Here is a 13,240-nt window from a genome sequence, read left to right as displayed (position 1 = left end):
CTGAATTTTAAAAAATTAGATTTTCGAGGAAAAAATATTTCTCTAAGAAACTGGATTTTATGAAACAGTAAAAATGTTTAAATTTACGTCGCAACAATTCAAATGTATTTACTATAAATATTATGTGAACAAATTTTAGTTCTTACTGAAAATTGATTTTCTAGATAAAATTCAATGTAGACTCTAGAGATTTTATCCTAGTACGTAAAGGAACGATTGAAAAGATAGAATTATAATGCAAACTATTATTAAGGCTAAATGTAAAGCAGTTTTGCGACAAAGGCGTGATTTCCTTGCAGTTTCCGAGATTAACATTTTCGATACACGTTCCGCAGTCGCTTTCGTTAATTTCTGCTTAGGAGCGAGAACAGATAAAAACTTTAATTAAGAAGGCGAAGAATTCGGAGCGCCTTTCCGTTTCTCAATAGCAATCGACGTGACGTTAGCGTCCGTGAACCAGTGCCTTCATTAAGCTTTTTTCCCCAAATTGGTAAACGTGAACAACTTGATTAAGAAAATTAAACTTAGCAACCAGCTGATACGTTCATCGATTACTTCTAATATCGCATCAGTATACGTGAATTTAAATAGAAATTTCGAAAGTTAGAATTTAGCAACACACTGAACTATAAAAGAAAAAACTAATTTATCTAGACTAATTGAGTTTAGTCAGAATTGTTTCAATTGAGATATAAAGATTAACATTTTTTTAATTATATTCCTATCGATTTTTTAAAACTGTATTCTAAGGAAAAAAAAATTGCAAAAGTGATATGTAAAGAAAAGTCATACAGTCGGTGTAAAATGTATTTGTACACCTTTCAAAACGGAATAACTTTCTTATAACTGAGACGAGCGATCTAAATTTTTTCAGTTATTAGAGGGATTAGTTTATTAGATAATGGCTAAGAAATTATTTAAAAAAATTGCAATCGGATGGGATGATAAAAAAGCTAATACTGTAGGAAGATTAATAAATACGAATATTTTTCAGTACGTATCAATAAAACAAAAATAGTATTTTGCACCTGTAAATATCAAATATTCTCAGCAAAAATACATTTTTCATGCTACATCCTTTCCCCGTGGAAAATTGCTGCGATGTTGCTTTGAAAAAATGAATCCTGTGACAGCGAATGAAACCAAATTAAGTTTCAACAGATTGGACTTTTTGCTACATAATCTCTGTTTGCAATGACGAAAATGGTAGCTATCAATTCTTATGAAATAGAGTTGGACAAAATTTTATTCGAAGAGATTTATTCGGTATATTATCCGAATCAAATTTCATTCGAAGAATTTATTCGATATATCATCTAAATGAAACTTTTTATTCGAAACTTCAATCGACGAATATATTCGTATCATTATCCGAACCACTATCTGAAATAACCATTCGAATAAAACTTTGCTCGAAAGATTGTTCGAATGAAATTTTATTCGAAGAATTTATTCGATATATCATCTAAATGAAACTTTTTATTCGAAACTTCAATCGACGAATATATTCGTATCATTATCCGAACCACTATCTGAAATAACCATTCGAATAAAACTTTGCTCGAAAGATTGTTCGAATGAAATTTTATTCGAAGAATTTATTCGAGAAATGTTGGAATAAAATTTTATTTGAATAATTCCCAACTCTGCAACTATGTTATCGGAGCTCTAAGTTTCTTCCATGTTTTTGGGTGATTTCGGAATTATTACGGGTGATCCAGGGAAAATATCTCCTCTTAATGGATCACTTGGTTTTCGTGGAGAGTCGCGTCTCGTTTATGGGGTTTCATCGTTTGAGGATACGAGCCCACTAAACTACAGAGAAGAACACCACGATCTCAGGCAGGTTAGCGTGCAGTAAGCAGGTTTAACGACCGCCAGTCGTTATGTCTCGGTGTTAATGGGCCTATATCCTGAGAACCTGTCATTTCTTGCATAAGCGAACTCGTCGTCCAGCTGCGTGTACGCTCGATTCCGATCGGTAATCGCACAATGATCTTTCCTGACCCGTATCGAGTATTGGTGCCTCGCCTATCCAGCATTATGTGCATTTTGATTAATTAATGCTCATTCTGCAAGTAAGCAACATTCATATGAGCCGTTAATAACGGTCTCCAATGCAAATATAGGATAATAAATAACAGTCATGGAATCCCAATAGCTAGAGGATACTTAGTAACGGGCCCGGGGGATACCAGTAATCGTGTTTCTCTTAGTAACGGCGCCGAAACCTAAATGGATTATTATTAAATTGTAATTCAAGTCGTCCTAATCATTCACATTGTTAACAGACTCGCTACTGCACTCGTTTCGGATCGGGTTCACAATGCAACGAACATTATTTTCACCGCTTCCGAGGAATTCCGAGGCATTCAGACACTGGAATTACTGAAGTTGCAGTTTCCCTTAATTGTCTACACATTTCTGCTTTTAGCTGCAGTAACTTGATATACAAAAATATGAAATTTACTGAGCTTTGTATAAGTAGCTTTTCATAATTCACTCTTTAATTACTTCACCGTTATTGTTGAATCGCAGAATTAACATGGAAAGTTAAAAATTTATTACATTTATAGTTCGATCTAAAGTTTCTGTCTATGATCTTTCAATAAGAATTCACATTTTCATTGTTGTAACCAATAATTCTGTGCTAGATGTGAGTGCTCCATTGATTGCTTTCGATAATTATTCTGAATAGGGTCTACAACACTGATTTTAATGACCTTGAAATATGTTGTTAACACGTTCAATTGTTAAGGAAAATTGATTCAACAATTAAAGTTGTATTATCTATTCATGTTGAAGAGTTGGATAAAAAGCTGAAAAACAAAGAACAAATACACGATTATGATACAGAAACAGGTCGAATCAAAGAGCTATTAAGCCACAAATTACCTCATTGTGTAAAAATAAGGTATAATTGCACCGACAACTGTAAAGTGCACGTATCAGTAACAATAAATTAAGATACATTTATATCTCTTGATTAAGATAAGAGTTAAGTAGATATATCTTATATTTTCGTCAAAATCTAGCTCCATAACTCAATTCAGCTTTAATTAATCGCTTAACGAACAAATACTAAGTTATTATTTCCTTACTCATACACAGTTTTATGGGCATAATAAAACGACGCAATTTTTGTTTCAACTTTCTTCGATATCATTTGATAGCTCTGAAATATTCCCCCCCAAAAAACATACTGAAATTTTGTCAAAGGCTGTTTTCACTCCTTTAACCTCTTGCGATACCATTTTCTTCACAGTTACGATGCTTAGAATTTTTTCTTAGAAGAAAAAAGAATTTATAAAAACGGAATAACGTTTATATGTCAGAATTCACATGACAAAGTCGTCAAAGTTCGACAAAGAGTTAAATCACGTATCAGTATAGAAAAAATATGGTTATATTAGGTATAACATAGATTTTTCACAGCCTTTTATTTTTTTTATTGATAAAAAAACTAATAAAAAAAATTAAAAACGTGATTATTATAATATTAAAAAAATTAAAAAATATATATATAATTTCCAATTAAAAAATGAACTAAATATATATATATTAAATTTAGTTAATTTTTTAATTGGAAATTAAATGCTCTACCTACGTGCAAAGTTACATAATTTTTGGTGTTTACGGGTTCACAAATATCATTTGTGAGTCAACGAAAAATCTTCGCACTCGTTTCGTTGCAAACCGAAGTAAGTGTGTCAATTACTGTGCCGATTAAAGTGATGACCGAAATATTCGGCAAATTAAATAACTTTTTTTTTAGCTATACTGCACGAATTTTTTCACAATTAATTTATCAAAATATACTAAATAGATTTCGAGCGAGTTACTGTGCCCTTAAACAGATGAAAAGTTAATTACTGCGTGCCAGTTACTAGCCTTTTTTACTGTGTTACCTTAGTTATGGTATGTCCATTTTTGTAGCCTGATCTAATTACTGTGTGGCAATTTCTGTTCACTAATCTAGTTGCTATGTGTCAATTTCTGTAGATTGATCTAATTACTGTGCTTCAATTACCATGATCAGATCTAGGTAAATAATCTTATAACAAAAATATAGAAACATAAAATATTCGGCATTAAATTATTATATATATATATGTTTCAATACTTACGATATTATTCAAAAAAGGAAAGAAAATCATGTTTAGCGTACACACATTTCACGCACCAAGAAAATAAGGTTAGATGTAACACGTTGTTTGCCATATGAGTTCGCTCACATGAAAACGAACCAGTTACTGCACTGCACAATAATAAGAACACGACATAAATTTGTTTGTGTTATTGAGTTACTTTAAATAAAAAAATATATCTAAGAAGTCTTTAACAAGATTAAGGCAAAAACGCATCAAGCAACTACCAGAAATTTAAAAAATTAGTTTTCGCATTTTACAGGTCTTAAAGAGTTAACATTTGGATTCGGTTGTGAAAATTACAAATGAAATTTCATTTAAGAAATTCGATATCTTCAAGTTAATATTGTTATTTTCAAATGTACGTAAAATTATTGTAAGGGCACAGTGATTGACACACTTACCCTAGTCGAGGAAGCAGAAGAAAACATTTTCATTCGTGCGTATCAAAGTTAAATCCGAGTCGAACACTGCCAGCTGCCAAGGCCGTAGTCCTAACAATGAGAAGACGTACTCACCGATCTACCATGGTGAAGTTTAACGACATACCTGAAACAAAAGAAAGGAAGACAATGTTAGACCGCACACGTTGGTATCACGGCGCGGATTGAGAAACTCGCAACGAATTGAGCCGCGGCATTCATTTCGTGCAATTATTTACACGCGTCTTTGCATAATTTTGCATAATCTAACCCTCGGCGAACGTGCGAGCTATAGAAAGCCAGCACCAGCAAGTCTACAACGCGAATTTGTCGTTCGATTACGCAAGTTCCCTGCTATGAATAGAATATCGCGAAAAGAAAGGATATGAAACCGGTTGGTAAACAGTTCTGTTTCATCCACCTGTTATGGATCGTTAATCGCGCCCAAAGCAGTTTCCATGATCCTATTTTCTTTTTTCTACGGGCTAGTGGTATCGTCGTTGTATAATAACGTAATCTTGTTACATAAGTATCACGGTTTATGGGAGGTGCTGTGAACTTGTGCAACGGTTGCGCCACAAATGCGGAAAGGGGAAAACCGGAACGTAAGCTGCGCGCTATCGAACAAACGAAATCAGATTAACAGTTCCTTTGGTTGTCACAACTATGATAATTGCAGTGACTAGCTTTTTGTAAGACTTTATTTCTACACGCGTTTTTAACAGATCTTTGAAGGCACTGGACACATTGATCTTACAGCTGCCACTAATTGATCTTTATCCGTCCATCGTACCAAATTGACGCGGTTTTTACGAAGAAATGATCTGTTCTATAGATCGTTTTATTAGTTTTGAACAACGTGACCAATCAATGTCAAAACTTATCTCTTTGAGAAAGAACTTACGAAATTTTAATAATTATTTATTATTCCATCTTTTATTCATTATTTACCGTTGCGTCAATTTGATCTCAAAAGACTGATTGTGCTGTAGAAATGAGGGACGAATGAGGGTTAACTCTTTCAGGGGTGATTCAAATAGAAAAGTATAAAAGAATAAATGTGTGTACTTTATTACATTATTTCATGTTATTTTTGTATTAGATAATGTTCAAAACTCTATTTCTACATGCCTCTTAAATCGAATTTTCAAGGTGTTTCTTTTAAGCTCACTGATCTTATCGCTGCTTCTAATTAACTCTTTCAGTGTTAACTCGGACGAAAAATTATGACAAATTCTATTCGTGTTGTAGGAATGTATTTTAAAGCTTTATTTCTAAATGCTTTTTCAATAGATCTTTGATGACGCTTCTTTTAGATAATTTCATCTTCTAGCTGTGCCTAATTAATCCTTTCAGCGTAGACTCGAATCAAACGGTATAATAAAATTAATATTTACTTTTTGTATTATTCCTACAACTTTATGCATATTATACTCGTATTATACGAATACTATTCAGGTCATATTACTCGTGCGTAGTAAAGATGAGTAATTTAAAAGATAAGTAAGATCAAAAGTAAGTATTACAAATCAACACGTTAACTGCCCAATATCGACTCCGAAAGTTCCTGATAATTACAAAAGGAAATGTGTAGTAAAGCGAAATAATATGAACGAACATGTAATTATGCATTCATTTAAATTGTATTAAATAATAGTATTATTTCATCCCCAGGCACTTCTATTCACAAAAAAAAAACGAATAAGATCATTTTGGCGATCCTCTAAGACGAAATACTCGACTGCGTCGTCCGAAGATTAAACAGGATTCGCTCCAAGACTTCGGAACTAATCGTTGAAACGGGGTCCACTAAAAAAGTTTCCAGTAAACAATGTTATCAACCTCCTGTCTGTACCGTTGACATTCAATTAGAAAGTTGCCGGCAAAGTGATTCTATATAAATCGTGTTCCGGCGAGGCGGCGGCGTTGCAACTGGCAACTGGAGGTAAAAGAATGACACGGAAGCTCGTCACTGCCGCCAACGTCGACCCGTAATGCACTGTAATACAGTAACTTCCGTCAAGTGGAGGCGCGAGCCATGTATCCAACGAGTTAAGCACGATGCCGTGCCATCAGGTATTTTACTTCGCAGCCACTGTACCGGGTATAGTTTTCTCATCCTCATTATGTATTCTCCTGATGGCCGTTTAAACCCCCACATTTCATGGCCCGAAGGCAAAAGTTTGCGCGCCGAGCCACCGGAAAGTTCAATGAAATTAACTCTGCTTTGCATACACTTAATAGCCCGTATCGCGATCTGCGAGCGTACCGTACGGTCCCAAGCGCGCCCTCGACCTCGCCCCTTCAATCCTCGCTGGCCCGATTTTCCGTGCGAGCGACTTTTACCGGGAGAAATACGAATTTACCTACCGATGACACGTGTACGTTACAATGGTCCTCGGCTGGATAGGTCAAACATTTCTTTTTGGTCTTAACCATCAGGTGGTGATCGCTGTTGTAATACCACTAGTGGTGGTTCATCATACAAAGAGGCTCGCCTAAATGCCTCCTTCGACAGTAACGTTACAACAAATTTTCTTATATGGAATTTGACTAGTATCAAGAGACGTAAAAGTAATTTTTTTCAAAGTCACCGATATTGATTTGCACGTAAGTGCATATTTTTCTATGTACTAAGTTACGTTTTTATTGTATGTGTGCTACGCTTAAGTGGCGTTGATGTTGTCGTTGAACCAAATCGGTGAGGCGAATGTTAAGATGTAAATTAAAATCTTAATATCACCTGTGTAAATGAAACAGAGAATAGATAAATTTATTCGCAGGTAACATTAGCACTATGACAAATTCTATTCTATACTATTGTTTTCGCAATAGGATTTACTACAATTGTTAAGAAAACGTAAATAATATCTACACGAATTTCCTGTTGACAGCGATCTTTTTAATATCGCACTATCTAAACATTTCCGCTCGGTGTACATATTTTGCGAGATATATTTCAGTATCGAAGAATAAATTATGCATACTTGAACCGTATCTGTCTACTGTTCTGTATTCATGGCTATCGTGCATTATGAAAATTTTATTTAATGTCACAACCGAGATAAGGTATGTGGAACATGAAATGAGATAAACATTTTACGATATAATAACAATTTTTATGATTTCATACTGGGTTATCGTTATAATTTTGATGCATGCACAATTTTGAAAAATGTTTCAGGCAAACGTTACTCGATCCAGCAGGAATTCTACGAATATATGAAAGCTTGACTATGATACAATTATAAAAATTAAACTGTCTTTGGTATCTTCCATACATATTCGTGCAACAAAAAATTATTTAAATCCGATGATGGTAACACCTTTGATTTGTAACTTTCATATTGCGAACGATTCCGGTGAAAAACATTTTCAGTTGAAGTATTATCAGTTAAATGAAACACTAGATACACATTACAATTCCGATATAAACGAGTCTTTTCCCTTAATTGGATTTCATCCAATTTAATTCTCAAAATATTGCTAGAACAATTATCCGAGCGGTACGCTAGGATTAACTGCACGTGTAGCGGTTCATTTCAATTCACATTGAGCTCTAAATATTTGAACATGTCTGGATCTGGACCATTGTTTATTTTCCATCATGATTGCAGCGGGGATGTGTTGCAGAAGAACTGTGAGTAAAATGGGAATTTAAAAGTGATTATTTTTATTGCTGCATATCCTCAACTCGAATTCAACAGTTGCACAAATGTTATTACTACATTTTTGTAATCCATGCTCCTTTTATTCGTTTATGCCGCATTTAGAAAAGTGAACGTGAAAATAAAGTGAAATTAATAATAACGTGAAAATAAATATCAACACTTTATTTTCAATTTATTAAAACGATTAAGCACGACCGAATTTAGCTAGACTTTTCACAATATTTATTATACCGTGTGCTTGGACTAAGATATTTATTCAATTAATTCCTGTAAAAGAGTCTTACAATTCCAACAACTTGAACCTTTACTTGATATAATTAGGATTACGTGTAATCCCGACATTATCTTTCTACTTAATTTCCCACTAGAACTTCAAAAAATTCACGTTCTTTTCGTTATTTGCCTTACCGACAAAATCAATTTCGATAAATAAATAAGTAGTTTTATAAATTGTTTTATTTACAAATTGCACGTTCATCTCTTGCACAATGTAACTCGCAAATTTGTTCCCTTCTCTTGAAGTTCGAGTAATCGAGGTTCCAAGAATTAAAATAAAAGCAGTGAAACCGTTTTTTATTCGTATTAAATATATATTTGAAAGTTCATTACGTCTTCTAAAAACATCAATACATCTTATACACCCTGAAAAGCGTTTCATAATAGGCATATTGTGCATCGGAATTCTACTGTAATCGCAAAATGAAAAAGAAAGTATTTCAGTCATTGCACAGTAAACTAGTCCCTCTAATATCTCCAAACGCGTTTCGTGTAATTTAAAAAAGTTATTCTGTTTCGAAAGGTGTCCGAATATTAATGCGAGTCACTGTACTTGGAAACAGTACGGTATCCGTGGAAGAGCGACTACCACCTTATTCACCCATCGCTTGGAGAAAAGTCAGCCGGTACGGTACGGGAAAAGAATGATCAATATATCAACGGATGAAAGAATAAGCAGCATTCTTTTCCACGCGGAACATTTCCCATTTCAGTTCCCCGGCGGATAAGCTTCCTTGTTCCTGTTCGAAAACATTGGAAGGACTGGTGCGTTGACCCTCGGGACATAGATCTGCCGCGCGGCGTTCACCGTTTACCGGCATTATTCTATCCACTTATGCAAATAGGATCTAGCGTGTACAGTGGGATCGAATAAAAAGAGCCGACCACGGAAAACCGATGGTCTCTTAAAGCCAGTGCTTGTATAAACTTCGATCCCGTCACGTCGTAAATCGAAAACTCGCGGACAGTTTAACGCATCGGGCTGCCTTTCCATATCGGGCTCGCACTTTATGGACCGCGAGCGGAGTTCGTCCCTCGCGTGTTTTCTGCACACCGTGTACAGTGCTTTATCACCCCTTAACATTTCTTTAATGTTATGGAAGGACACCGACGCTGGACGAGGTTAAATCGACTCACGGCCACGCTCGTAAACGCGTCGTTAAATTAAAACACTTATTTATGCGAGTCAGCTTCTTATCGAGCAATAATTGATACGATTATACCGGCATTAGTCGAGCCACGGCTATACTCGATCGCGTAATAGAATGACAAATGTCTTTTCCAAATCGAATCTCCATAAGCAATTCAGCCGGCTGGCCGGCGACGATCGCGGTCGTCGTCGACGTGTCAATCGGTTTTAATGCGACGATTAAAATATAATCGCTAATAAAGGCGCGAGATCGTACACCCATTAAGACAGCTCAATTAAGAAGAGCAACGATTCGGTTCGTACTCAATTACGATAAAAGCGACGTCACGGTTGTTAGTAGAGATAACACCAGAGTTTATCTTCTTGTTGAAGTCACAATTCGATCTGACTGTAACTTCGTTGCAACAGGGCTTAAGGTAGGATCTCCCCTATAAGTGTCAGACGTAAATGGCAGGACGTATACGTTCGCCGCTTGCGATCGGACGCAACGTGCGCACGCAGATGATCTTTTCTATTAGCGGCGGACGCGTGCGACCAGACGCATGCTTCGCATAAGATTTCCGTACGATGTGTTCATTATTCGGTATATTACCACTGTCTATCGAATAGAACAGCATGTGCAGAGAAGGTGAGATTACTTTCTAAAATGGTTCGAAATTTACTTGCACTTTCGTCACTGTTAAAAGAAGATGATGATGAAGTAATTGTGTTGAGAATTTTAACAAAAGACAAAAGAAAGGATATTAAAGATGCATAGAAAAAGCGAGATGAAGAGGGTTATTGGAGCATTTTAGTAAGAAAACATTTCACAAGAACAAGCAAATTTTATCTTGACTCTTATTGGCAATCATTCTTTGGACATTTTTATACGTGAACGTTGAAATTAACTACAATGAGTTTGCGTCTAGACTGTTTCCGAAACAGACGATCGTCCGGCGCATACGCCGGACAAGTATAATGAAACTTCATTGCTTTTGCGCAGTAATTAAACTCATGGAACGGCATTTGATTAACATTAGATTTACGGAGCACAAAAAACAGCTGTTTTATATCAGTTTATAAAAGTAACAATAAGGCATTTATTTTGATTTTTAACAAGTGTTATTGCAACATTTGTCGTAAGTAACATATAAATTTAATAAATAACTCATAGTATCTTTATGATATGAATAATCGTAAATTAAAATATTAGTGACCCGTCATTTTGACGGATCCCGTAAATCTAGTGTTAACGATTAAGATCTGTAGAAGAATTAATTTTGAATGCAAAAAGGTGAGTATGAATTTCGAAGGAATTCATTTGTAATGCAAACTACAAAAACTTACGAAAGCATTAATCTGTAGTGAAAAACGGTGAATATGCACTGCAAAAGGATTTATTTCTAGAAGAAAATGGAAAATACAATATGCAAAAGTTGCCTCTACATAAAACAAAAATTGACTCGTTCTATCAGGAAAGTAATTAGAGGACGAAGAATGCCTGTCGAGGGTATAAAAGAAATCGTAGTTCAAAGGATTAATCTAGTGGATTTAGGAACGAGTAAAGTACTAATTGGACTTGCGTGTATTGCCTACGACTTTTGACCCTTTAGAATCGCGATCGGTACCAGTGTGCACCCACATTCGTCCAATACAACCAGTTTTAAACGTATGGTAATCTATACGGGCAGCCAGAATTCTATAGGCCGGCGACCACCATCTTGCCAGGGAAATCTCTAAGCAATCATAAACGACCGATGAAGCATAAAACGCGTGAAGTACGAGGCAATCCATAATCGCACTCGCCAAGTAGCCTAAAAATCCGGCGTGAGTCATCGGCAACCCACGGAATGCATCACGCCGCGATCCCAATCATCGAGGCTCGCCATGATCGATAACCGTTTTCCTTTTAAATAATAACCGCAACAGAGTCGGCGATATTATACACCAACGTCGTTTCATTATACACGAATGCCCGGTTGTTTGCTTTTCGCTCAATCTAACATCCAAAAATCTTTTACAAACTCGTGATTTCATCCTTGACCTATCCTCAAACTTTGTCTCGCCCGCATAGGGTAGTGGAGCTAGTTAATGCAGGGTAGCCAATTATTGTGCCTTTAGTTTACTTCCAAGCATAATTAACTTTATATTTATCGAATAAGATATATCCAATTTATTTATCCAAATTAAATCAATCATGCATTTGTTAAAATTAAATATATAAAAGACGGAGGGTCTTCAAATATTATTTAAATTTTTCATACTGCTCTCGCGAAATTTTCTGTACAGCTTATGAAAAAGCTTAAGAAAATACTGAACGAATAAAGATCAATTTCTTTGGTATTTTACCGCGATACTTTTTTTTACCAAGAATGCTCCAGCTAGAGAATCGATCCACCTGCAAAGAAACATGCAGTTCTATTTACAACAAAAGAATGCAGTTGCACTTTATGAGTGCACCGATGCACTTGTGAAAAAGATCGTACTATAGGATACTAAAGGTCGTCAAATAGTATACAATTGTCCTGTACAACTTCGTTTTCAAATTCACCTGGAACACAGACCTACAGCCCTGTATTGTCGACGTGTTTTCGGTTAAATTTCGTTGTGTATCTTACGAATGAAATACTGTTTAACGGAATACAAGAAGGACTCGGAAAGAAAAGAAGAGGAAGAAAATAGCAGAAGGGGAAGTTTCGATTAGAAAACAAAGGAATCGCGGTGTAGTGACTTCGGTGTTCGGAACGTCTCACGGTTATCGCTCGGTTGACCATTATCTCGCGATCGTTAAGGTCGGCCGTTTAATCAGACAATCTTGTAGCGTCTCGCGTGTCGCTGAACCATCACGATCAAGTGATCAATATAGATCGTCGAACACGTACCGCACGGTAAGTGCCCCCGAGATTACGTAGATTGTAGACGGCGAACGCCTTTGAACTTGGATGTTCGATTAATCAATCGGGAGAGAGAATGAGAGATGATCTAGATGCCACCGGGCCGGGCTGCCGCTAGATAGAGAGACAAGCGGGAAGAGGATAGGGCCAAAGACGAGAACAGAGAGGGCGAACGCCGAGGGAATAGGAGATTTGGCATTCTATTCGGATAGTTCCGCGGACGGAGCAGGGCATACCTCGTCGAATGACTCCTTTGAAAATCCGGATGCGGGTATCGATGCCAGCCACTCTGCATCGGCACGTGCCTCGAAATCATTCTCTAAATACCGTCCTTTTGGAAATGCGACGTCCGGCTGACATAGGCTTTGTAAGTACGCTGAATATTCGATGGCACATACTCGACAGTGCGCACGCCCGCTAAACGGATTACCGAATGAATGCTTTAAATATCTTTCATCTTTTAGCTAACGGTCGCCGGCAGAGAAGGTAATTCAATTAGGGGATCTGAGGGCTTCGAAACGCGCACGGTTCGGCTAGTTTTAATCGCGAATCGCCGTACAAAGCACAGAGATCTGGAGAACGTCTTTACGTGGCCGAGATTTAAAGGACAAACAGATCGGCATTTTTCAACACGAAATAATCAATAAATCCTCTCAGCGTATACAGGGCGACTTATTTAAGTCGATCCAGTGAAATATCT

General features: G+C 36.3%; 1 protein-coding gene across 7 annotated transcripts in view; it reads right to left on the bottom strand.

The window, feature by feature from the left end:
- LOC117219489 (CCR4-NOT transcription complex subunit 6-like) overlaps positions 1-13,240 on the bottom strand; it is an 816,126-nt gene that overhangs the window by 726,133 nt on the left and 76,753 nt on the right. Inside the window, exon 4 of one of the 7 annotated variants that reach the window (XM_076519384.1) lies at positions 4,553-4,642. The exons of 4 other annotated variants lie outside the window; for them this stretch is intronic. In XM_076519384.1, the coding sequence (XP_076375499.1) occupies positions 4,554-4,642 (89 nt within the window). In that variant the 3' untranslated portion in view covers position 4,553. 2 more of the 7 variants (XM_033468669.2, XM_076519386.1) reach the window with 2 other exon arrangements.

Source organism: Megalopta genalis, chromosome 2 (genome assembly GCF_051020955.1).
Source record: "Megalopta genalis isolate 19385.01 chromosome 2, iyMegGena1_principal, whole genome shotgun sequence".
NCBI classification, from domain to species: Eukaryota; Metazoa; Arthropoda; class Insecta; order Hymenoptera; family Halictidae; genus Megalopta; species Megalopta genalis.
Note: the sequence above shows the minus strand (reverse complement) of the source record. Positions and strands in the feature narration are given on the sequence as shown.